General features: G+C 49.7%; 3 protein-coding genes across 3 annotated transcripts; 1 reads left to right on the plus strand and 2 right to left on the minus strand.

The window, feature by feature from the left end:
- Nucleotides 1–4,746: 4,746 nt before the first annotated feature.
- On the plus strand, nucleotides 4,747–6,144 carry IL23A (interleukin 23 subunit alpha; the record flags this gene model as incomplete). Its single annotated transcript, XM_084255956.1, has 4 exons — nucleotides 4,747–4,911; nucleotides 5,132–5,233; nucleotides 5,735–5,881; nucleotides 5,980–6,144. 4 exons carry the CDS (start codon nucleotides 4,747–4,749, stop codon nucleotides 6,142–6,144), a joined length of 579 nt encoding a protein of 192 aa, XP_084112082.1.
- Nucleotides 6,145–8,621: 2,477 nt separating this feature from the next.
- Nucleotides 8,622–19,022, minus strand: STAT2 (signal transducer and activator of transcription 2; the record flags this gene model as incomplete). Its single annotated transcript, XM_084256175.1, has 23 exons — nucleotides 8,622–8,764; nucleotides 9,047–9,573; nucleotides 10,704–10,761; nucleotides 10,985–11,167; nucleotides 11,313–11,449; nucleotides 12,060–12,154; nucleotides 12,249–12,301; nucleotides 12,423–12,558; nucleotides 12,654–12,752; nucleotides 12,915–12,998; nucleotides 13,081–13,128; nucleotides 13,264–13,357; nucleotides 13,565–13,582; nucleotides 14,515–14,574; nucleotides 15,039–15,131; nucleotides 15,239–15,394; nucleotides 16,948–17,105; nucleotides 17,230–17,315; nucleotides 17,745–17,814; nucleotides 17,899–17,988; nucleotides 18,157–18,246; nucleotides 18,582–18,735; nucleotides 18,892–19,022. 23 exons carry the CDS (start codon nucleotides 19,020–19,022, stop codon nucleotides 8,622–8,624), a joined length of 2,763 nt encoding a protein of 920 aa, XP_084112301.1.
- Nucleotides 19,023–22,474: 3,452 nt separating this feature from the next.
- Nucleotides 22,475–23,239, minus strand: APOF (apolipoprotein F; the record flags this gene model as incomplete). Its single annotated transcript, XM_084256176.1, has 1 exon — nucleotides 22,475–23,239. The coding sequence occupies one exon, from the start codon at nucleotides 23,237–23,239 to the stop codon at nucleotides 22,475–22,477; it is 765 nt and encodes a 254-aa protein (XP_084112302.1).
- Nucleotides 23,240–25,960: the final 2,721 nt, after the last annotated feature.

Here is a 25,960-nt window from a genome sequence, read left to right on the forward strand (position 1 = left end):
TGAAAATGCCAAGCAGGGGATAAAACAGGTAGGAAGGGGATGGGCAGTGGGGCAGAGGCGGAAGAAAGGCTCTCCTCTCCTTTTCTCCACTGGGCCATCGTACTCACCACCACCCCACTATCTAACCTAATCCATGACTTCCTGGTCACCTCGTCCAGCTCTGCTCACGTGTCTGGTTCACCCCCGCCCCCGCCACTCCCCGGCCACCAGTGGAAAGAGCAGAAACTGTGGTGCAGGAGTTGAGCAGAGGAGGCCAAGGTGCTTGTCTCCCAGAATTAAGGGGTGGGGGTTGGGAAGTGAGCACAAGAGCAGCGTCCCAGAATCCTCTGCAAAGTTATCCAGGATTCTCCGGGGGAAAATAAGAATGGCCAGATACCCATAAATTGGGGCGGGGTAGGGAAAGGTGATGGAAAAGGCTATTTACCCAGAATCCTCTGGGGGAACCACAGTAATAAATTACCCAGAATTCCCCCCAGTCGGTGGGGAGGGATTAGGGCAAGAGCCAGATGTGTTCCTGGGATGCGTACGGGGATTGGATCATTACCAAGATTTCTCCATGGCGGATATTTTGGAGCGCGTGGAATTAAAACGAGTAGGGGAGGAAAAAGCGCCGTCAACTCCGCGGGAAATTCCAGTTTCCCCAATTCTCCCCCGCGCGTCAGGCTCAACCTAACCCTACGGCGCACGGGACGCGGCTCCCAGCCGCAGCCTCCAATCGGGGAGGGGCTGGGGCACACCTGGGCCAATCAGAGCGAGCCACGTACGGACGCCGCGCTGAGCGGGCGTGTGACGTCAGGCGCTGAGTGAAAACGGGAGTTACGGGGTGCCGCTGAGGACAAGCGGAGTCACGCGCGGCCTCTAGCGGGTGGCCCGGCGGAGCCTGTGCTCTGAGTCGTTCTGTTGCACTGGACACTGAGGAAACACGAGGGGATGCAAGAGGAACCCCTGTTTTTTTGTTAAGCCTTCCCTGAGCAAAATGAGCGCGCCCACACTTGGAAACCGAGCCCCAGTGCCTTCTGGAGCTCTCGAAACCGGAATAAGGGGCGCCCCAGGCAAAGCACAGGGGTTCCCGCCCACCCGCCGCCGTCCTCGCGGGGCTGAGTGTTCGCCCCTGTGACCGCCCCGACCGCACAGTCTCCGCCACCCGCCGGCGTGCTCGGCCCTGCCCGGGGTGCGCGCGAGAGAAGGAGCCAGGCCCGCAACTGGGTCCTGTCGGCTGCGTCTTCACGATGCAGCCACCGGAAACGCCCCCCCCCCCCCGGATTATACCGACGCGCCGAGGCCGGGGTGACATCCCCGGGGAGCAGGGCCCCAGAGCTAGCAGAGTCCCCCGGCTCGTGCGGCGGGACGGGACCCCTCAGAGGGCCACGAGCCCAGCAGGTTGAGACGTCTGCCTCCCCCAAACGTTTACGGATTTAGCGTCGATAGTTGTCCTCAGGGGTTCCTGACGTCTAACTCTTTCCAGTTGCTTTGGAATGGGCCCAGGTTGGGAGAGATCTCCTGGGCACTTTAGTTTCTAAAGGTCACAAGAGGGTCCCTTGGGTGGAAGGAATTCCTGAAATACAGTTTCAAAGCATTTCTCCCCACGCCCACCCCCTCCATAGGCTTTAATTAAAAAATAAAAAAGACTCCAGAATTTATCTTTACAGTATTTAGAGGGCTCCTGCATTTATAGTCAGCAGTCACGCACTGAGAAAAACAAATGATCGGACTTCTGGTCTGCTGTTCTGCTCCTCACTCTGTTTCTGGTGAATCCTCTCCCCCCACCTCCCCCGCATCTCTGGCCTGTACCCCAGTTCCCCCGCATCTCTGGCCTGTACCCACTTATGCATAAATAAGTAAATCTTTTAAAAAAAAAATGATCGGACTTAATAGGTTCCAAGATTTAAAATTCTCACAAAAACATAGGCACTGAGCGACCGGACAGTTTCTATGTTTGGAGAAATGTCCATATTGAGAAACTTGACAGATCCATGAGAAATATGGGCCCTGAGCTATGCAGAGATACCTAGGCTAAATGAGCTGCTTTGTGAAGATGCTCTTAATGTTTTCTCAGTCCAGCGCAATAGAACAAGTAAGAACACAAGCTCTGGGGCCTCCGCTGGTGACGCAGTGGTTGAGCTCTGGGCTGCAAAGCTGCCCGCAGCCTCTGTAGCGCAAGTTCGATCCCCCAGCGAGGGTCCCACATGGCGGGCAGACCTCTCCTGCTGCGCCCGCTGCTCCCCTCAGCAGTGTATTTCATCAGTCTGCCTGTTCTGTTCCCTGCTCTGGCTCTGGTGAATTGTCTCACCCTCCGCTGTGCTTGTATAAATAAATAAATAAATATTAAAAAAAAAAAAAAAGAACACAGGCTCTGAATCCAAGTTACCTACAGCGGGATTCTTTCCACTTAGTTCTGTGATCTTGAGCAAGTTACCCATCTCTGCACCTCAGTTTCCTCATTTGCAATATGGGGTAACAACAGTACCTCTTTGGGTTCTTTTAAGAATTAAATGGATTAATACAAGAAGAGTATCTAGATCCAGTACTTGGCATAAAGTGAGAGTTGGATAGACACTAGCCGTCATTATTAACCACCTGGGGAAACCTCGCTGGATTTGGAGTCTGGGTTTCCAACTGGAAATGCCTGCTTAGGAGTGTCTTGTGAATGTGATTTGCATAACGGTTGAGACCCAGCTGACGTCAGGGGCTCCTTGCAGCTCCGGGTCAGATCTAGTCCTGGAAGTAATTCCAGCCACCCAACAGTCCCACAATTGTCCCATCAGCCTTGCTTCCTACCCAACTCCTACAGCACCAGGAAGTGAAACAAAGCAGCACCGTCCCGTGCCTCCAACTCACCCTTGTCTCTTTCATTCCATGCCCCAGGCTCTACTTCCTCCTCCTCTTTTCACCTTTTGCCTCCTGTACTTTCAGGCTCGCAGAGGTAAGACGTGGGTATGAGACATGCACAGAGACACTGCACACCAATGGGCTGAGCTCCCCTAGCCATCCCCATCCTCACCACCAATTTCCTTATTTCACTTGTACCCACTGTTGGGAGAGGGAAACCATTTCTCACTCAAACTGAGATAACCTCTCTGATAGTGGAAATGTTTTATCCAAAGGGTGGATTTATCACAGAGTCACAAAATTTGAATCATAAGTTTCTTTGGGCAGTTTTGAGTAGTTGGAAGGGAAGGGAGGCCTCTATTAAGGGTAAATTTCTCAGAGGTAAAGGGTCAGCCTCTGTGGGGAGGCTTTGGAAGCCATCTGTGTGGTCACACATAGCCTCATTATGACGTCCAAATTGTTCTGGGACCCTCCACTGGGGTTGGGGCAGTCCCGGTTTGGACCACCCTCCACTCCCACACCCAGACTCAACTCTCAGCTGTTTCACTGGATGTTGCATCAGGGAAGATGATGAAATCAGTGTCAGCGGATTTTACCCATGGATGCAACAGGCTGAAGGACAGATCAGGGTCACTGACATTGTACTCCTTCAACTATCCTGAACCAGATTTTCTAGGGGCTGGGTGCTGGGATATCAAAGTTGGATTTCTTTCTTTCTTTCTTTCTTTCTTTCTTTCTTTCTTTCTTTCTTTCTTTCTTTCTTTCTTTCTTTCTTTCTTTCTTTCTTTCTTTCTTTTAAAGATTTACTTATTTTATACAAGCACTGGGGTACAGGCCAGAGGCACGAGGGGGTGAGAGAATTCACCAGAGATGGAGCAGGGAGCAGAACAGGCAGAAGGACCGAAATACACTGCTAAGGGGAGCAGTGGGGAGACAGGAGAGGTCTGCCGCGCCATGTGGGTATCTCTCTGGCCAGCTGGGAATCGAACCACGCTGCAGAGGCTGCGGACAGCTTCACAGCGCTGCGCTCAACCAGCTGCACCACTGGGGAGGCCCCAAAGTTGGGTTTCTAAGCTTTGTTTACATTATGTCCCAAAAGAACCACCTCCTGAACCTCACAGAACCCTTAGGGTCACTATAGTTAAGGGATCAGATGGTTCTCAGCAACTACTCTCTCCTAAAACTTTCCTAGCTTCCACAGTGACTCCTGAGGTGGAGGAGAAATGATACATGGCATGCGCGTGACTTCCCGGTTCACAAAGTGCCATTGCGTTCCTTCTCTCCCAGTGAAAATCAAACTGTTCTCAACAGAGGAAAAGCAGCTCCCATATTCTTAGCTAGAAGGCATCAGGTGGGAACCAAACTCTGCGGAAATGAACTCACTGAGAGATGAATGCTTCTCTGTTTTGTTTTTTCCTCAGGCAGGAGAAGGTGAAGAAAGAGGCTTGGGACAGGGAGGGTATAGCTTGGAGAGGCAAAAAGATGAGGGAAAGGTTAAGCAGGAAGGATCTTGAGATGAGAGAAACATGTAAATCTCCGGTTACTCCCATCCTCAGCCCCTGTCCCCTTCTACAGTCTTCTCGATTCCCATCCCAAGCCTCTAGCCACAGTAACCACACAACTCATTTCCCCTGGAACAGAGGATGCATACCTGGGCTCCCCAAGGAGGGGATGATGCAGGGAGGGAAATCCCACCTGCTGTGAGTCACCTGCTACTCTAGGGCGGATCTTAAATGCAGGGACCTTAAAAAGGGACTCAGAGGCACGGGAAGAAAAACAACAGGAAGCAGCAAAGACACTCAGCGAACAACTGAGGAAACACAGCCTGACACACACTGAGCAGAGTCCCGCTGAGAGCAAGGGGAAGTGGGCAGAAATTCCACGAGGACGTGCAAGGCACAGCGTCAGAGCAGCGAGATGCTGGGGAGCGGGGCTGTGCTGCTGCTGCTGCTGCTGGTGCCCTGGACAGCTCAGTGCCGGACTGTGCCTGCGGGAGGCAGCCCTGCCTGGGACCGGTGCCAGCAGCTCTCACGGAAGCTCTGCACACTGGCCTGGAGCGCGCACACGCCAATGGGCCATGTGGTAAGTGACAGCCTCTGGACCAAAAGGAGCCGGTCCAGGCTGCCCTCCAAGGCTGCAGCAGAAGGACTTGAGGCCTTAGATGGAAGCTGGGTTGAAGGTCTTCAGGGAACGAGAAAGGGCAGGGAGATGGGTTCCCGGGAGAGTAGGGACTGAGGGTCCAGGTGGGGTTTAACAGTGCTGGTCTTATTTTTCACTCTTCCTGCCCCTTCCTCCATTCCAGGATCTGCCAAGAGAAGAAGAAAATGAGGAGAGTACAAGTGATGTCCCTCATATCCAGTGTGGGGATGGCTGTGATCCCCAAGGACTCAGTGACAACAGTCAGGTACTAAGATGTGGCTGAGCCACAAGGAAAAGGCCACTGGAGACATAGCTGGGTGGCCCCTGGGTGAATTAGTAGAAGTTGTCTGTCCTTTCTATTTGGGCTGCAAAATACCAGACTGGGTAGCTAGAAGCAACACTCATTTATTTCTCACAGTTTTGATCAGGGCCCCAGCTTAGTCGGGTGATGGCCCTCTTCCACGTTGCCGACGTCACATTGTGTTCTCACGTGGCGGTCAGAGCGAGGGAGCTCTAGAGGTCTCTGTTATGAGGGCACCAGTCCCATTCATGAGATTGGTGCTCGACTCTCATGACCCCATCCCCTCCCAAGGACCACACCCCTGATACCATCACCTGGGTGCTCAGGATTTCAACACATGAATTTGTGGGGATGCAAACATTCAGACCGTAGCAGTCTCTGAGGATGGCCAAGAGCTGGGTGGGTCTTCAGTGCATGGAACAGGAAAAGGGTATCCACTTTCTTTCATTGCTTTTCTCTCTCCAGTCCTGCTTGCAAAGGATCCATCAGGGCCTGTTTTTTTATGAAAAGCTGCTGGGCTCAGACATCTTCACAGAGGAAACTTCTTTGCTCCCCAATGGCCCTGTGGGCCAGCTTCATGCCTCCCTGCTGGGCCTCAGGCAGCTCTTGAAGGTAGGAACGAGGGGTCTGGAGGATGGGGCTTAGATATGAGCCATATGGACCAGGACGTAAGGGATTTAGGCTCCTCTATGTGTTCTGTGTCCTTTCAGCCCGAGGGTCAGCACTGGGAGCCACCTGAGCAGACTCCCAGCCTCAGTCCCAGCCAGCCGTGGCAGCGCCTCCTACTCCGCCTCAAGATTCTTCGCAGCCTGCAGGCCTTTGTGGCAGTAGCTGCTCGGGTCTTTGCCCACGGAGCAGCGACCCTGAGCCCTTAATGCCACAGCTGAAGACGGCACCCAGCTCCCCTGGCTCAGCCATACTGAGCTAACGCTCTCAGCCAGGCACCGCCATGCTAACGATCAGCCCGTTCATTTGCATGGGATTTGCTTATGTTGAAAAACGACCGATACTGACTAACTTATGATGCTGACCGACAACAAGGTCGAGTATTTATTAGATGGGAGGGAAATTTTCGGGTTATTTATCTTCATGACAAGTTTGGGGTGGTGGATTATTTATTATATTTATATTGAATTATGTATGTTTATCAATAAAGACTTATTTATGTGGATGTCTGAGTCTAATTCCTAGACTTGATTGGGAAAAAGCAGCGGAGTGGACAAATTAAGCCAGGGGACTACAACATGCATCCCTTCCTTCTACTTTGCAGGGTTGCAGGGAGGAATACTTCCTCTGTGTATAGAGTAACAGGGATCTTTTCGGTCTTCATCTCTGCCTGGCTGAACAAAGTGAATGGCATTACAAGGGGATTATCAGGATGTGGTGCCTCTCTCTTGCTCCCTGACCGAGGGCATCCTTCCATGTTCTCTTGGCTAAGAGTGTGTTTGGCCAAAGACAGGAGTCCCAGTCACTGCAGGGTCAGAAGTCAGAGCTGTCCTGAGCAGTCAGGACATTCTAAGAAGATGAAGGTCAATTCCCCAGGGTCATGGCGTTCTTTAAAGGACATCTGTGGTTCCCTTCAAAAGGGAGTTTGATGAGCCACGGAACTAAACTCCCTTTGCAAGAGAAAGGGAAGAGGTTAGTGATGATTTCCCTTCCCTTTCTCCATCGTTACAATGTTAAAGAGGCTTTGGAGTCAGGCAGACCCCCATTTTCTATCTAGGCTTGGCCTGCTGAGTGACAATGACTAGTTATTTAATTACTCACCCTTTTCTCCAACTAATACATAGCTCACAGTCTTCCATACACATAGATCCAACCCTGGGGAGAATCTAAGCAGCAGGAAAGGCCGTGATTTGATGAGTATATTCCTACATGACTGTTGGTGTCCCAAGGAAATTAACTTTGTGAGCAGATAAGTAAAAAAATCCAGAGAGGAAACACTTCCAGCTCAGCAGAAAGTTTATTAGCCATTTCTGTACAGAAGACACTCTTTCTGGACAGGACTGTTTCTGTAACCCAGGCAGAAAACAGCCATATATATAGGCCCCCATTTCATTCACATACAGCGATGGTAGTTGCCTTGGAAATGGCTACGGTGGAGGTTGTTCAGAGTCCTATAATAAACCTTCAAGGTACTAAGTTCAAAACCTTGGTCTCTGTGCAGGTGCGTGCCCAAGGACCAGAAACCCTCCTGTTAGGTAAATAATACATTGTACAAAACAAAGGGGAATGATATCTTCGTAGACAAATAATCTAAGCCTCAGCGCTTTTCTTTCTCTGTAAAAATACCCAGTTCTATCGTGCTATTATTTACAAAAGATATGGAAACAACAGAGGAAGTGTCATTCCTAATTAAAAAGCAATTCTAAAATCCCAACAACCTTGCCATCCCTGTTCTCCAGAAGCGACGTGTCTCCCGAGCACCAGGGAAGAGGAGACTAGTTACTGTACTGAGCATCACAGGCATGTTAGAATGACAGGAGCATTTTAGGGAGAGGAATGGGTGTGGCTAATTTGGGGGCCAAGGGAAGAGTCTGGTAAGAAGAGGAGGTTTCCTTCCTATTTCTTTCAAATGGTAGGAGCTTCACATGGTGGGCGGAGGCAAAAAGCTCTCAGTCCCTGCAGGAAAGAAGACATTTGGGATTTGAGCCAAGAGTAAGGGGAAGAAAAAAATAAAAAGGTTACCCTAGTCATAGGGGACCACAGGAAACTCTCTCTCCTCTCCGTTTCCTATTGAGGGCCAGTGCTAGTGGGTACTAGTTAGTCTTTTTTTTTTTTTTTTTAAAGATTTATTTATTTATTTATACAAGCACTGGGTACAGTCAGAAGCACGGGAGGGTGAGAGAATTCACCAGAGCCAGAGCGGGGAACAGAGCAGGCAGACTGACGAAACACACTGCTGAGGGGAGCAGCGGGCGGCAGGAGAGGTCCCATGTGGGACCCTCACCGGTGGCCAGGGATCAAACCGGCGGTGCAGAGGCTGTGGGCAGCTTTGCAGCCCAGCGCTCAACCACTGCACCACTGGGGAGGCCTGGGTACTAGTTAGTCTTACCAGAAGTCACTGTCCCGAGCACCTAAGTAGCTCCCAACAGTCCTTGCCTGGCCCCCCATAATTCCTGTGTCCCCCAGCACAGCAGACAGCTTCTGGGGTCCTAGTGAGGACTATGGCCCACATGTTTCCTGCTTCACTGGTCCTCTTCCTTACCCACATTGTTTTTACTTCTCTCTAAACTCCAGGAAGACCTCCTTAGGTGGGATACACGCCTGATTTCCTATCCTTGGAGAGCAACATCATGACGTAGGGCTAGAAGGGGCAAGGTATATGGAAAGAATAGAGAAAACGCAGTTCTCAGTACTCAAAAGGGACCAACGGTCCTTCTGTGTGGAAGTGGCTGGGATTGAAGGCGTAAGGCTCATCCGCAGTGCTCTGGCCAGTCAACAATGGGTCACCATTCGTTAGGATTTCTTCAATCTTCATAGCGTTCTTGAAGACTGTGTAGTTCAGAGAGAGAAGTCAGGTCCTGATCTCAGGCAAGGAGTCCCCAAACCAGCAGGAAAGTGAAGGCGGATAGTAGCAGAGGCCTGGGCAGGGCCTACAGGAGCTCTTAGGTGGGGAAGGGAAGGGGGAGGGGCAGGGGAAGGTATGTATATTTCTTAATAAAAGGAATCACAGAGAAAAGAGGAGCTGGGAGGTCAATCTTTTCTGAAATGGGTGAAGAGGGGGTTAGGGAAGGGAATGTGGCCCCTCTCCCCCAGGCCCATCGCATTACTTACTTTCCATTTCTTCAGTGTTCAAGTGCCTCAGATCAGGGGGCAAATCTGGCTCTGTCTCTGGTGTTGATAAAGGCTCTAGAAAAGACTCTGGCATCAGTTCTGCTCCCAGGTGGTTTGGCTCCAGCATTTCTGGTGATCCCACACAGAGTGTGGGCTCCAGCGTGTGCTTCAGTGTTGGGGGCCACAGTTGCTCTAAATCCAGACATTGCCCAGGCTCTGGCCCAGGTGCCAGACCCAGATTCAGGTCTGAAAACTCTGCTTCTGGGTCCGGCTTAAGCTCTGGAGGTTGTGGTAGCTCTAGAATAGACTCTGATGTCAGCTCTGCTCCCAGGTTTGGCTCCGGCATTTCTGGTGATTCCACACAGAGTGTGGGCTCCAGTGTGAGCTTCAGTGTTGGGGTCAATATTTGCTCTAATTCCAGACATTGCCCTGGCTCTGGCCCTGGTGCCAGCCCCAGATCCAGGTCTGAAAACTCCGCTTCTGGGTCCGGCTTAAGTTCTGGTGGTTGTGGTAGCTCATCCGCTTGTCTGGAAACCCCAAGACAGACAAAAGGGGAAGGGCTTGTTACTTAGGTGAAGTGGGGAATGGTAGAGCAAGCAGAGACTATCTCTCCACTCTGAGAAAACAATAGCACAGAGAGCTTAAGAGGATGGGTTTTAGAATCAGGCTTGCCAGAGTTTGAATCCTATCATTCACTACCTGGGTGACCTTAGGTAAGTTGCCTAACATCTTTGAGCCTCAGACTCAAATCTGTAAAATGATAACAGCAATACCTAATAAGGGCCTCCCTGGTGGCGCAAGGGGATAGGACGCAGCCCATGAAGCAATCTGCAGCCACTGCAGCACAAGTTCAATCCCCGGCCAGGTAGCTACCCACATGGCACAGCAGACCTCTCCTGTCTCACCCACTGCTCCCCTCAGCAGTGTATTTCAGCCTGTTCTGCTCCCCACTCTGTCTCTGGTGAATCCTTTCACCCCCGCATCTCTGGCCTGCACTCTGGTTCTTATGTGCATAAATAAATAAATCTTTTAAAAAAATATAATACCTAATAATACTTGAGAGAAGGTAGGATGGTTAAAAGCAGGGCTTTGGAATCTGACTGATCTGGATCACTTATTAGCCATCTACCTCAGGCATGCCACATCACTACTCTAAATCTCAGTTTTCTCAGCTGAAAGCAGGAGTAATAACAGTACCTGCCTCAGGACTATTATGAGGATTCAATAAATGAGAAAACACAAAGCCTTGAGTCTGGGCCAGAAATGCAATAAACTTTCATCAGATCTGTTATTATTACCTACTCAGATGGATTCTCAGAAATGAAAAAAATGTGTTCAAAAAATAGTGCCACATGTGGCATTACAAGTAGATGCCCAGTAACAGCAGCGAGTGTAACTACTGGGTTGTCTGTTTTTCTTTGAAAAACAGAAAAAACAAGTCATGACTTCTGACAACCCAATAATATTATCAGGAAACTCCTGTGGAGACAACCTAAGGAGAATAGCAGAGAGACTAGAAATGCAGAGTAAAAGACTTGGGGGCTGTAGAGTGTGGGTCAGTAGGAGAGAAAGTTGGAGAGACTGGCACTGGGCAGGTGACAGTCACTATATCAGCCAAACAGGGCCAGGGGAGTTCAGAGAAGAGTTTGCAGCTCACCTGTTAGAGACCACAATGAGCCTGTGTTTCAGATATTTCTTCTGTTCCTGGAGATTAACTGTGGGGACATACATAGCAGGCGGGAGGTCAAATACTGGACACGCAGCCTGGGGGGCCTAGAGCAGATGGTCCTTTCATGTCTCCCTACTAACTAGCCGTGTTCCAGACACAATTCCTTTAACTTCTCTGACTCCGCTTTCCCATGTTTGGAAGGAAGGCATTAGCTCCGCAGATGCCCGAGACTCCTGCAATCTATCAGTGACGTATGTCATGCTTCTCACCTTTATCCTGGTAGTAGCGGCCAAAAGCCTCATCTCGGGGGATCTGGGGGTAGAGGAAGCACAGAGGGTTCTCGGGTACGTTCTCCTCAGTGAGCAGCTGGTAGTGGCGGATGATTTCGGTCAGCGGCAGTCTCTGTAGCACCTCCTTGGTGTAGGGTTGCACGGAGTAGATGATCACCTCACCTGGAGAGTGGACATAGGGACAGGCAGGTGTGAGGGGAAAGGCTGGGCTGAGATTTCCCTGCTTGGGTTGAAGGATTCAGGATAGAGCAGGGGGAGCCAAGTGCAGAGAGGACAGATGGCGGGGATGGCAGGCAGAGCGGCTGACCATCGTCCTGGTGCTCCACCCACGAGCAGGTGATGCCCCCCTCTGATGTTTCACTGAAGCGCAGCAGGAAGGTGCCCGGGATGGTCTTCTTCAGCAGCCTGCGCTCCTGATTCCGGCTCACAAATCCCATGATGCGTCTGGAGCCCAGAAAGCAGGTGTGAATCCCTCCTGCCTCCCTCGCCCCGCCCACCCTTGTATAGGGAGAGAACACTAGCTTTTGGTCCCGGTTCTGCCACTTATAAGCAGTTCCATCTTGACCAAGTCACTTCACTTTACTAACAATATCTGTGTCCAGGGTTAGAAGCGATGTGAAGGCGCAGTGAGGTCACATACATAAAAAGCACCTTGTAGCAGGCAAAGTGCTATACAAAGGAACAGGCAGCGTGGTCAGATAGGCCTGGGTTCAGATTCCAGCTCTGCCCCTGGGATAAGTCCTTCAGCGTCTCCAAGCCTTACTTTCCTCATTCAGAATGAGGGTGGCAACACCCACTACTCAGCATACTTGTAAGGATTCCGTGGGAATCCTTATGAAGGCATGTAGCAGGCTCTGGGGTACATCAGACGCTGAATAAATACCGGCTCTGGCCATTATGGCAAAGGTGAGGGGGTGTGACTGGGCGCCAGTTTTGGGTCTCTCCCCTCACTTGCCACAGGAGGGCGCGCAGAAACCACTCTCAAGCCCAGAAAGGAAGTTGGGCCTGGAACCTGGAGAGGGAGGCAAGGAAGCTGCCCAAAGGCAAGCCTTACCCATCGTTCCAGAGATCCTTCAGGTGGTCGTGTACCAGGTCCAGAATTTTGTCTAGCCATGTCCAGAATGGCAGCTTGCCGGGCAGGCTCTCTCGCTGAAGGGGAATGGAAAGGCAAGAAAGCATGAGGGGGGCGGGCCAGTATATGGGCTGGCAGCTGGTTGGAGCTGCACAAGACGCAGGGAGTTACCTTAGTGAAGTCAGCCCAGGACAACAATGCATCTTCACTCTTAGAGTTCTTCCCTGTGGGCAGACAGACAGTTCAGATGATAGCAGGAGGCAAGGCCAGGGGTTCTGGGGCAGAAAGGACAGAGGGCAGGGTTGACTAAGGCTGGGGAGAGGCTAAGAGAAAAGGGGGACATACCAAACAGCTTTTCCCTCAGCATGTTCAGCTGCTCTGGGTTGAGACCTCTGCCAACATAGGAGGAGAACTGCCAGCTGAGAGCAGGGCCCAGCAAGCTCCAGGGCGCTTTGGGGGGCCTGGAGAAGAACTGCTGATTCTGCAGGGTGGGAGGCGTGAAGGGCAGACAGGAAACAGTGGTCTCACACCAAGCTTCTACCCTCCCTGCCTTCACCTGTTGGCTCCACCTCCTACCTGGGGTTTTTGGCTGAGCAGATTAAACCAGAGGACTGAGGCCCAGGCAATTGAGAGTTGGTTCATGTTTGAAATAATCACCACGGGGAGGGTGTCCGTCTGGGGAGAGGAGAGGAATCACAGAGGAGGGATGTGATGTTTCTAGCTGCAGACATCGGGTAGAATGCAAGGGGTGATATCCCACCCTGAGAGCTTCTGTTTAACATCTTATGTCTTCTCTTAAATCTACTTCCTCTCTCCCAGCCTTGCATTTTCACTCACTTTCAGATCCCAATTCAGACCCTGGTAGGTGTATTTGACTGTGAAGCTGATAATGTGCAGCTCCTCCATCACACCCAGCAGTCCCTGGAATAGCCAAAGACACAGTGATCAGAGGGCCCTTTGGCAAGTGCCCCCGTTGTCCCTCAATCCTCTGTGCAGGCCTCACCTTATTGCTGCCTTTTCCCGGACCAAATGAACGTTGTTCCACCAGAGTCTGTGAATTGAGGGGGAGGAGAGACAATGCCAGCGTAGGGATTCCAAGGTCCCTGAAATCCCTGTTTTGCCCTCAAGACTTCCCAAGGCTTAGAAACTCCTATCAGCCCCTAGCTTAAGCCGCTACCCTTCTTACCAGGTGGCTGAAGTCCCAAATTAAGCCCTGACTCTGCCCTTTCTGGGGAGTCAGAGTTTTCTGGTTTGAGGTCAGAATGTTGAATTTTCGGAAGCTAAACCAGGAGGAAGAGGATAGGGGAGACAGGAGCAGCGTTATTCTAACAACTTGGCAGGAAGATGGCATTTCAGCCCTCCCTCCTCCCTTTGTCCGTACCCCATCCAAATCAACCTCCTCTTTGTGCACCCATCAGGGCTGCTACACGTGGTTGTGTAGTTCAGGCAGTGCACAAATATTTGCAGCATCCTTGTTGGACACCTACCCTTGTGGCTGGGAATTCCTGAAAAGAAATAAAAAAAAAATCAATGGGAAGCAAAACAGTACAGAAGTTAGGAGTTTGGTCTTTAGAATCCAAGAGATTTAGGTTCAAACCCAAATCTTCAGCTCACTAGTAAGCTGACCTTGCACAAGAGACATAATTGCTTCAAGTTTGTTCCCTCATTTGAATGGTGCAATGACACCTAACTCAAGGGGTTTCTATGATAATTACATGCGTACTCGACAGGCTGCATGTCACATAGTAAGCGCTCAAAAAAAGTGGGGGAGCCTCCCTGATGGCACAGGGGATTAAGACGCAACCTACGAAGCTATTTGCAGCCACAGCAGCATGAGTTGGATCCCCAGACAGGGAGCTGCCCACATGGTGCATCAGACCTTGCCTGTCTTGCCCACTGCTCCCTTCAGCAGTGTATTTCATCAGTCTGCCTGTTCTGTTCCCCACTCTGTCTATGATGAATCCTCTTATCCCCACACCTCTGGCCTGTACCCCAGTTCTTGTATGCATAAATAAATAAATCTAAAAAAGGGGGGGAATGAGCTATTATTTCTTTTTTTTTTTTTTAAAGATTTATTTATATAAGAACCGGGGTACAGGCCAGATGCACGGGAGGGTGAGAGGATTCACCAGAGACAGAGTGGGGAACAGAACAGGCAGAGTGACAAAACACACTGTTGAGGGGAGCAGTGGGCGAGACAGGAGAGGTCTGCTGCACCATGTGGGCCCCTCGCCGAACCAGCGCTGCAGAGGCTGAGGACAGCTTCACAGAGCAGCGCTCAAACGCCTGTGCCACCAGGGGAGGCCCATGAGCTATTATTTCTATGAGGTAGAAATGGATGGGTGAGAACAAAGCCCAGGCTCTTGCTGCAGAGGGGGTGTTTCCCTTTGCCCCACTGGTATGCGTCCTGGCCACCCTTTTACCTGCTTCAACTTACCTGTCAATGAAGACTTCTGCGGTCAGTAACTCATTACCTTCCTGGAGTCTCACCAGCAGCCTGGGGGGAAAGGGTTTGGGTATGAGAAAGTAGTCAATCTCAATCTTCTGAATAGACCCCATCTTTGAAAAAGACGAGAGAAGAGATTAGTACAGGTAGGTGGATTGAGAGGAAAAAGAAAAGCCAAAAGTGGGGAAGATCTGTGGTGGCATAGGTGGTTGAGCGCAGCGCTGTGAAGCTGTCTGCAGCCTCTACAGTGCGGGTTCGATCCTGGCTGGCCGTGGAGATACCCACATGGCATGGCAGACCTCTCCTGTCTCACCCGCTGCTCCCTTCAGCAGTGTATTTCAGTCAGTCTGCCTGTTCTGTTCCCCACTCTGTCTCTGGTGAATCCTCTCACCCTCCCCCACATCTAGCCTGTACCCTGGTTCTTGTATAAATAAATAAATCTTTAAAAAAAAGTTAGAAAGTGAACAGTACCAGGGTTAGGAAAGGGAAGCAGGAATGAGTTCTGAAGTGCCAACCTGATTCGGACACTGAACTTGTTCCCAGTCTTGAGGATGAGGGGGCGATGGAAAGTTTGGGGCATATAGGGCTGGGTTTCTACCACAAAGGCGCTGAGAAGATAAATGTGAAGAGAATAGCTAGGTTAGCATCTGTGAGAATGATCCCACTTGTTCCTTCCCTCAATCTTTCCCTAGAGCCCCCGTCCTGGCTTTTATACCTGGGGAGTAGACGCTGTAGCAACTCCGTGACCTGGGCCCACTGCAGCTTCACGCCTTCACCTAGAAGGTCACCTTCGTAGCTTATGGTGCTCAATTCTTTCAGCTCCTTCAGCAGCTGCAACAGGTGGAACAACAGTTTTGCTCCAGCTGTGAACCTGGGTGAGCGAGAAATAATGAGTTTGCTAGAGTCCACAGTCTCCAAGAGTGCCCCTTGATTTATATGGGAAGTCAGAAACTGGGACCAAAAAAACAAACCCAGAAAGTATATGAAAGATTATCCAGCATTTTTCATAAATCCAAGAAAGGACAATCAAAGCCATTTCAGATGTAAGACTGGCAAAAGATTTATTAGCATAAAAAAACTAATTTTTATCTGATATTTGACATACACTATTTATTCTATTTGCTTAGCATATATTAATGCATTTAATTAATATAGCCACCCTATGAGGGACTTATTATTTCTTTTTTTAAAGATTTATTTATTTATGCATACAAGAACTGGGGTACAGGCCAGAGGTGTAGGGGGTGAGAGGATACACCAGAGACAGAATGGGGAACAGAACAGGCAGATTGACTGAAATACACTGCTGAGGGGAGCAGCAGACTAGTCAGGAGAGGTCTGCTGCGCCATGTGGGTCAGCTCCCTGGTCAGGACTGAACTCGTGCTGCAGTGGCTTTGGATAGCTTCATAGTGCTGCTTCTTTACCCCTTGCACCACCAGGGAGGCCCAGGACTTAGTATTATTATCCCCATTTTACAGATGATAAAACTGAGTCACAAAGAGGTTATGTGGGGGCCTCCCTGGTTGTGCAAGGGGTTAAGTGTCAGCACTGTGAAGCTATCCGCAGCTACTGAAGCACAGATTCGATCCCCGGCCAGGGAGGTGACCCACATGGCACAGCAGACCTCTCCTGCCTCGCCCGCTGCTCCCCTCAGCAGTGTATTTCAATAGATCTGCCTATTCTGTGCCCCGACTCTGTCTCTGGTGAATCCTCTCACCCTCCCACACATCTGGCCTGTACCCCGGTTCTTATATAAATAAATAAATAAATCTTTTTTAAAAAAAAAAAAGTAGCAAGGGTAAATATAAAATATACCCAACAGGTGTCAAATAATATAAACATTATGATTTAATTTTGTTTAATAATAGTAGCTACATTTGGTAGCAAAGTATCAGATGACTTTCTTTGGTATTCTATCCCTTACAGTTAAAAAAAAATATAGAAAATATCTCTCTTGGGTGATTAAAAAGGAAGGAGAAATCTGTTTGTGGATTAATTCCACTACTTTCACCAAAGCAAAGAGGCAGAGTAAGCTCTGGATGCCCTGGGTGGTAAGAATGAAGAGCAAAGTGTAGCTGTGGTCAGACAACGAGCTGGGATCATTCTAGGGAGCAGAGATTAAGGAGGGTGATATGCTTACCTGTATGGGGCATTACAGTTTAGAAAGCAAGGAGGGGGAGCTAGCCCTACAGATTGTAAAACTGAGTCACAAAGAGGTTAAGTGACTTGTTCAAGGTCATTCAACTAGAATGACCATATACCATATGTATTCATATCTATACCATATATATATATCTATACCACACACACACACACACACACACACACATATATACACACACCATCAATATTCAGCCAGAATGACCATATACCATATACAGATGGAGTGAGCATAGGGTGAGGAGGGTGGAAGTGCTTCTCACCACTGCTCCAGCTGTTCCAACGCTGTGTCGTTGTCGTCTGGAGGGGCTCCAATGCAGGTTTTCTGCTGCTGGACTTTCCATTCCTCCAACTTGGGCAGCAGTAGCTCTATTAGGGTAGCTAATCGACCTAGTAGTGCTTTGGAAGCATCTATCACCTCCTAAGAAAGACATCAAATGAGTGCTTGAACACCTCTCATCCTCACCTTCTAAAGGTGGGATGAAGAGTAAGAGGACAGGGCTCTCAGATGCCTCATTTCCCTGCAACTCATCCCTGCTTCCCACCTTTCTCTTTTTGTCCAATTCATTCAGAGTTTGCTGCAGAAGCTGTTGCTGTCTGATGTGATAGGCGTCCGAGGAGGATGTCTTCACTGATCATAAGAGCAGGAGTGAGACAAGTATTCAGAGCCAGGGCTCCTTCCCCTCTTCTTCCTGACCCAGACCCCCCACTAGAGTCAGGTGGGGGAATTTTAGAGGAAGGACAAACCAAGCAAAGTGCAGGCATCTCTGGGCCTCAGAAGGACTCTGAATGTTCATACCTGAACCAGAAGCCCACCTACTCTGCTATGGCAGTTTCCATGCATCTCCTCCAATATTCCCGAGCTATCCCTGAGCCACAGCTCCAGCGTGAACCCTACAGCATGCCCTGACGCCGCAGCCTTACAGACAGCAGGACTATAGCCAGGGAAGTGGAATCAAAAGTGGCTCCTGCTTACTGGAGCTTTTCCCTTCTGTTTTCTTCCACCCTTGGCCTCCTAGCACATATCTGTCTTTTCTCTACACCTAATGTGCTTCTCTACCTTGAGTCTTATATCTGAAGGAGAAGACATCCTGTTGGTCTTTCAGTTGACTGATGGATTTCACCAGCGTCTGCAAAGGGGATAAGACTGAGATGGTTTCTGTGGGAGGAGGCAGGCTGAGCCCTGCCCTCCCTATTCTTGCCACATTACCAACCTCCATCATAGTCCCTAATTCCTTGATCCGGGATTCAATTTCATGCTGCTGTCTCCCCACAGGTGTTCTGAGGGCTGGCTCTCCTTGCTCCTGAAATAAGAAGCTCTGAGCACATTTCAAATCTGCTTTTTCATTCCTGAAATCCAGACTTGAAATTATACCACAGGATGTGGGAGGATCTTGTTCTGAGATAAATTCCCCAAATCCTTTTCAAGGTCACTTTCTACTCCAGCAAAATCAACATCAAATTGTTCTCACCTCCTGAGCCCTCTGTGCTTTGATCAAAATTTTTTTTTCTTCATGAAGGAGATTAAAGATCATCCCAGCCAGTTCTGTGGGGCTTTTGGTCTGCAGTAGAGAAAGAGAAAGAATTGCTCAAATTCAACTGCCTTCAATGAACTACTGCCTCCGACACTCCCTATGAGGGACCCCAAAACCTCCCTCTCCTTGGGTTCCTTGTTCCCCTTTTTATCACTGGTCCCCCAAACCCTAGCCTCACCCCACAGGGTCATGTAGATGTTGCCCTTCCTTTTGCAGTGATCCCTCAAGCCCAGACTCGGACCCTCTGTTCTCAGATCTTCCTCTATCCCTTTGCACCTCCAAGTCCTGTTCCATATGCTAAGCCTTACCCCTTGACATTAAGGTCCCATTCCTACTTTTCTGTTCCTGGTTCCTCCAAGTACCTGAATATCCCGATAGAATTTTCGCAAGTTGTGCTGTAGCAACAAGTTCTCCTGGTCTAAGTTGCAGGGACTATAGTCATAGTTCAGTTGGTCCAGAAAGTGGAAGAAGTGCATGTTGGCTTTAGAACCATCATTGTCCAGTGCAGCTTCCTGCCTGGGGAGCAGGAATGATACAGATTAGAATCTCTGCAGGTTGCTGCTGTCTAGAGGCCTTCAAGGCCTCCCTTTCTGCCCTTAGTATCTCCAGGACCCTGGAGACTCAGAAGGAAGAAACCACTTTCCTCATCCTTTCAACTTCTGAAAGACCCACCAGTTCTGATCCTCAATCCAGGCAGCCAAGTGTTGTCGAACATCCACTGGCAGGAGACTTTCTGAGTAGAGATTGTGCAGCTGTTCCTGAAATGGACTTTCAAGGTTCTGAAGCATTTCCCACTGCGCCATTTGGCATCTGAGTCTGAAGGATGCAGGATGATTCTGTTGGAAATTGTACTGGATTAAATTATCCATAGTCTCATAATTGTTTATTATTACAAATTTATTTTTTCTAATTCACAGGTAAAATAATTAAAGTCCATATGGACCTCACTCCCAATCTGTTCCCTTCCCCTTCTCTCTAGAAGTAATCAATATTATCAGTTTGGTGCATATTCTTCTAGAACTATTTTTTTTTCTTTTTTCCTTTACATAGAAGAACTGAGGTGCAGGCCAGAGGTATGGGTAGGGGGCGGTGAGAGGATTCAGAATGGGGAGCAGAATAGGTGGATCTGCTGAAGTACACTGCTGAGGGGAGCAGCATGGAGACAGGAGAGGTCTGCTGCACCATGTGAGTAGCTCCCTGGCTGGGGACCAAACTCTGGCTGCAGGGGTAATACCGCTGAGACTTAACTGGTAGAGCTCCAACATGAGCACATTTTGGTTTCAGTGGTAATTTTCAAATAGATACCAAAGTAGAATGAATAATACAAGGATCATCCCTGTTCCCATCATCCAGCTTCAACAAACATTAATGATATTTCTACTATATCTATTTAAAATAAATAAATTTATTTTAAATTTGTTTGTGTTTATACCGCTTTATTCTGGAGCAATTAAATGTCAGTTTTGGTCATACATGTTTACATCAGCATAATCCTTGCTTGCCTCAAAGCTTCATCAGGAGCTGAAACCTCCTTGGAGATAAGGCATATCCTAGAAACCACCCCCATGTAGGAAGGAGTTCTATGTAGCTGTTTAAATACTGAGCAAGGGGCCTCCCTAGTGGCGCAAGGGATTAAGCACAGCACTATGAAGCTATCCTCAGCCTCTGCAGCATGAGTTCGATCCCTGACAGGCCAGGAAGCTACCTACATGGCACAGCCGACCTCTCCTGTCTGGCCCACTACTCCCCTCAGCAGTGTACTTCAGTCAGTCTGCCTGTTCTGTTCCCCACTCTGTCTCTGGTGAATCCTCTCACCCCTCAAACCTCTGGCCTGTGCATAAATAAATAAATCTTTAAAATAAATAAATAAATACTGAGCAAGGAGTCATGAATCCTTAAAATTGTGACACTTTATACCACCTCAGTCAACCTCTCATTTTTCATGTGTATTATCAATTTCATGAGACACCCAGAAATTTTACTGAAGAATGGTTTTTGTCTGTTACCGAAGTGACTGGGCCGGGCATCTTTCTCCCCGCCAATCCCCGCCCACTGTCATGTGATGTCTGCTTAGGAAATTAAAACTTAGTTTTTTTTTTTTTTTGCAGCCTGAGCCTAACAGAACATAATAAAAAGACACATGTGAAGTCTAAAAAGGTCACATGATTTTATTACAAATAAAAACAAAATTTGGGGTGGGAGAGATTTCCACCTGCATGATTAATCATAACATGCCCTTCTGCCGGGAGGGACCAGAGAAGGGTCAGATAAGGGGCTACTATTTTTCATTTTAACCCTGTTAAGGAGTGCTTGACTTTTCAAACTATGTACTTGTGGGTTTTCGTTTTGTTTTGTTTTGTTTTTTAAGATATGAAGAGATCTCAAGGAGTAAGTAATCAGCTGGTATTAAAAAAATCAAGTATCAAGTAAATCCTAAGTATCAATGAAACAATAACGTCTCCCCAAATAAACTGCAAACACTGAGGTTAAGGACTGTAACACAAACTTTTCTCACTCTCTTAGACACATATTTGGGTTCAACAGGCTTTTCTCAGGGGAACTGAATTTTATGTGCGCCCTCAGGCAAGTCGCTTCACCTTTCCGTACCTGCTACTTAAGCCAACAAGGGAGGGAATCGCATCTACCTTCGGACGATGTTTTTGCTGAGGATCAAAAAGAAGGCAGACCAGGTGAACGAACAGTTAGCCAGGACCCCGAGTCCGCGGGACAAGCAGGTGTAGGTGTGCGAGGCTGCAGGGAGTTTTGGGGAGACCGGCTTGGGGATGGGGTACAGGAGGGGGGTGACCCGGGGTGCAGCCGGCGACAGCGCCTACTTCAGCTTGGGAAGGGAGGCTGCCCGCTCCGGGGCGTGCTCCCGGGCTCCCCGCCCCCCCGGGGGGCTCACACCTCCACCCACACTCCTGTCACCCCAAGTCCCGTACCTGGTTAGGGTCCCAGTCTCGGTCCTCGGGGCGGCTGCGGGCGAGGCTTCCGGTCCCCAGAGGGAGCTGTCCGCCCGGCCTCCCGCCCTTCCCTGGGTGTCGAGGCACCTCTGGGATCCTCCCCTCCGGCGGCGCTGAGGGGGCCCCGGGCCTCGGCCACCAACACTTTCGGTCTGACGCGGGCGCCGGCGGCCGCTCGGAGCCGCCCAGTCCCCGCCCGGGCGCGTCGGCGCCGCCGCAGCTCCGCCCAGGCCGCGGGGCGGGGCCCGCATTTCCAGCTCAGCGATTGGTGGGAAGGCTCGGGCAAGCCCCACCCCCTGTCCGCCGAGGGCGAATCCGATTAGCGCGCTCGCCCAGGCCCTCAAACAGCTGATTTCCGAGAAACCGCAGCCCAGAAGCAGAACTGAGACTAGCGCGGACCCCAGGCGCTGAGGGAGCCCAGAGAGGAGGTGGGACCGGGATTTCGACACTGCTGGGATAGGAGGGCGGGGTGGGGGAGCTGAAAAATTAATATTAATAATGATAATAATAATACCTAATACTATTGGTGATTTTGTGCTAAGCACCTAATGTGGGTTCATTGTTTTTAATTTCCACAAAATCCCTCAGGTGGAAAATCATTCTCCCCGCTTTAGAAATTTAAAATACTAAGCTTGGAGAAAAACTTGAAGGTACTGGTCAGTGATTGCTGAGGCACTGACAAGGGGAGCCTGGACTCAAAACCAAATCCTCTGACTCCAAATCCCACACTGTAAAGTCCCCACGTTTTAAGGTACTCCCTTCCTCAATAAAAAATCAGAATCTGGATTTGATTCTGCAGCTTGCAGAATATTAGATTTATTCATCTGTGTTTATTACCTCCTTTTATACCCCAAAACTCCCATCCCCATGATCTAAAGCATAGTTAGTAAAAGCTTCAAGGTCGAACTCCCTAGCCAGGAACTGAATTTACTAATTCTGACACCAACCGGGGCATGTAGTTATTTCCTCCACATCATTTCTACATTTGAGGTGCCTCCTAAGCCCTCCTGTCTGGTCTCTGACCAAGGGCTATTTGTCTCATTCTCATTTTTTTAAAAAAGATTTTATTTATTTATGCATACAAGAACTTGGGTACAGGCCACAGATGCGGGGAGTGAGAGGATTCACCAGAGACAGAGGGGGGTGCAGAACAGGCGGATCTACTGAAATAGACTGCTGAGGGGAGCAGTGGAGAGGCAGGAGAGGTCTGCTGTGCCATGTGGGCTGCTCCCTGGCGGGCCAGGGACCGAACTCTTGCTGCAGAGGCTGTGGATTGCTTTATAGTGCAGTGCTTAACCCGCATTCTCATTGTAATACTGGATCAACTTCTGAACCCCAATCTTCACTGCAGGTTTAAGAGCAGCACTGACCCATACTCCCACAGGCCCTCCTGACACTCCAGCCATGCTCATCAGAAGGTCATAACCGAGATCTAAGACCCCATCTTGGCCCCGTTCCTTGGCCTTGTCTGCACAGTTCTGAGACGCATAGTACAAAGCTGTGCCCAGGTTGTAGTAGGTCCCCACCCCTGGCAGCATCCGGACTATGTTGTATACACTCTGCTCCTGCTCCTGCTCGCAGTCATTGATGGAGAGGGAGCGTTGGGCCCTCTCTGGACCTGCCTGTTCCCTGGCCAGCAATTGCAAAGCAGAGGCCAGGGCATCCACTGACACTCCCCTTCTAGTGTTTTTTCCGTTCTGAAGCTCTTGAAGATGTTGGATGAGGATCTGTGTGGCTTTTACACCCCCCTGTTGGTAGAGCTGCTGCTCTAGGGCCCTGACTTCATCCTGGCAGCCAATTTCCTCCAGGGCTATCACCAGCGGCAGGCCTACCAGGAACTTGTGTAGCGGGGCCATGTGGGTGAAGCCAGACAGGGACTTTGGGAGCAAGGTCTGGCAGGACAAAGGGCCTGAGGAAGTTGGCCAGGATCCCAAGGATGATGGAAGGTGCCTCAGGACATTTGTCTGGTTTCCATGTGAAATGGCCTCTACAGGGTGCAGCAGGAGATAGCAAAGCAGCAGCTCAACTGAAATCACCGTGAGTCTGAGACTGCACATTTCTGGCACAGAGTATGCTGGAGAGGGGAGAAACCAAAAACATAAAAACTTTCCCTTACAGCTGTGGTCTAAAAGGAACCCAGAGCTCAGGGGATACCTTGTCCATCACCTCCAAGCTCTGTTTTTTGCAAATAAAGGCTCAAACAGGAAATGCCACCCAGTTGTTTCCACCTGGCTTCCCCTTCTACAAGGCACCAAGGACTTCCTCCTGTTTATTTCCACCCACTTTTAGGGGCCCCAGTTACCACACAGTCCAGTTACTGAGAAGTGAGGCTGCTTGATAGGTTTGGTTGCTTCTCAATCCTCTTCTGTCCAGTTCACTGTTCCACCAAACAGGAGAAACTTACTTTCCCCACTGATCAGTAAGAGACGTAATCTCTGCAAATATTTGTCCGTTTAACCATTGTCCTCCTGTTACATACCCGACCTCAATCCCTGAGACACTGTCTCTGGCATTTCCTATGCCCTGGCCACCTTTCCACTGTAATTCCTGTAATGGAAGCCAGGAGACCCAGAGTCAGGAGACATGAGTGATGTCTATGATTCTTAGTTTATTTTTCTCTTCAGTTTAAAAATTAAATTGACGGGTCTCCCTGATGGCACAGGGGTTAAAGTCAGCGCTATCAAGCTATTGGCAGCCACTGTAGCATGAGTTCGATCCCTGGCCAGCCAACCTCTCCTGTCTCCCCGCTGCTCCCCTCAGCAGTGGATTTTAGTCGATCTGCCTGTTCTGCTCCCTACTCTGTCTCTGGTGAATTCTCTCACCCCCCACACCTCTGGCCTGTACCCCGGTTCTTATATGCATAAATAAATAAAACTTTTTTTGGGCATCCCTGGTGGTGGTTGAGCGCTGGGCTGCGAAGCTGCCTGCAGCCTCTGCAGCGTTGGTTCCATCCCCAGCCACCAGCAAGGGTCCCGCATGGCGTGCAGACCTCTCCTGCCGCCCGCTGCTCCCCTCAGCAGTGTACTTCGGTCCTTCTGCCTGCTCTGCTCCCCGCTCTGGCTCTGGTGAATTCTCTCGCTGCCCTTCTGACTGTACCCAATGCTTGTATAAATAAATAAATAAAATCTAAAATAAATAAATAAAACTTTTTTTTTTAAAAAAAGGAATTATTAGGATTCACCAGAGACAGAGTGGGGAGCAGAACAGGCAGATCTATTGGAATACACTGCTGAGAGGAGCAGCGGGTGAGGCAGAAGAGGTCTACTGCTTCATGTCGATTAGCTCCCTGGCTGGGGATTGAACTCAGGCCATAGAGGTGATGGTGCGGAGACTTAACCTCTAGGCCACCAGAGAGGCCCCTGAATGACTGTTTTGATTTTTTTGCCCCACCTTCTCCTTTACAACCACCAGAATCATGAGGCAGCCAGAAAACTAATGGCTTGCAGGAACGGTGAAGGACATAGCACTGGCAAATATTTATGTATCTCTTTCCAGTCTAGACTTTGTTCTCCTCACCTTTGCTCCACACTGACAAACAGGCTTTTCCCCTTATTGGCCTTGTAGCCCTGCCCATATCCCTGCTGCCCTAAGGCTTTCCCTAGACCTATGTAGGGGAAGAGGAAAAGTTTCCTTTGTATTTTCTGACATGTGTAGGGGATAAGGCAGAAAGACTGATGAGCTCTGGTGAGGGAACCCAAAACACTTCTTCAATTAAAAGGATACACTGGGGGGCCTCCCCTGGTGGCGCAGCGGTTGAGCGCTGGGCTGCAAAGCTGCCTGCAGCCTCTGCAGCGCCGGTTTGATCCCCAGCCGCCAGGGAGGGTCCCACATGGCACGCAGACCTCTCCTGCCGCCCGCTGCTCCCCTCAGCAGTGTATTTCTTCGTCAGTCTGCCTGTTCTCTTCCTCACTCTGGCTCTGGTGAATTCTCTCACCCTCCCGCAATTCTGACTATACCCACTGCTTGTATAAATAAATAAATAAATCTTTAAAAAAAAAAAAAAAAGGATACACTGGGGGGGGGCCTCACTGGTGGTGCAGCAATTGAGCGCTGGGTTGTGAAGCTGCCCGCAGCCTCTGCAGCGCCGGTTCAATCCCCAGCTGCTGGGTGAGGGTCCCACATGGAGCACAGACCTCTCCTGCCGCCCGCTGCTCCCCTCAGCAGTGTACTTCGGTCCTTCTGCCTGCTCTGCTCCCCGCTCTGGCTCTGGTGAATTCTCTCACCCTCCCGGCCTTCTGACTGTACCCAGTGCTTGTATAAATAAAAATAAATAAATATTTAAAAGGATACACTGGGTGAAGTTTCAGGGAAACTGGACAGATTGGTAAATCAAACCAAATCAGTGTAATTTTACTACTCACTTTTCTAATTCCAGTGCAAAACACAAAACATGCTCATAAACTGGGCAGTATCTATTTCCAAATCTAACTAAAACTCCAGGTAATTTCCAGAATTTATCTGGGGTTGAGGAGTAACTCTAGTCCAGAAAGTTGGAGAAGATATTTGATGGCTTCTAAAACTGGTACACACTCCTATATATCATTAAGACAAAAAGTTTCGGGCGCCCCCCCCCCCCCTGGTGGCGCAGGAGGTTGAGCGCAACGCTGTGAAGCTGTCTGCAGCCTCTGCAGCACAGGTTCGATCCCTGGCCAGGGAGATAGCCACATGGCGCAGCGGACCTCTCCTGTCTACCTGCTATTCCCCTCAGCAGTGTATTTCAGTCAGTCAGTCTGTTCTGTTCCCCGCTCTGTCTCTGGTGAATCCTCTCACCCTCCAAC

The sequence above is a fragment of the Talpa europaea genome (genome assembly GCF_964194135.1).
Source record: "Talpa europaea genome assembly, chromosome: 15".
In the NCBI taxonomy this organism is placed as follows: Eukaryota; Metazoa; Chordata; class Mammalia; order Eulipotyphla; family Talpidae; genus Talpa; species Talpa europaea.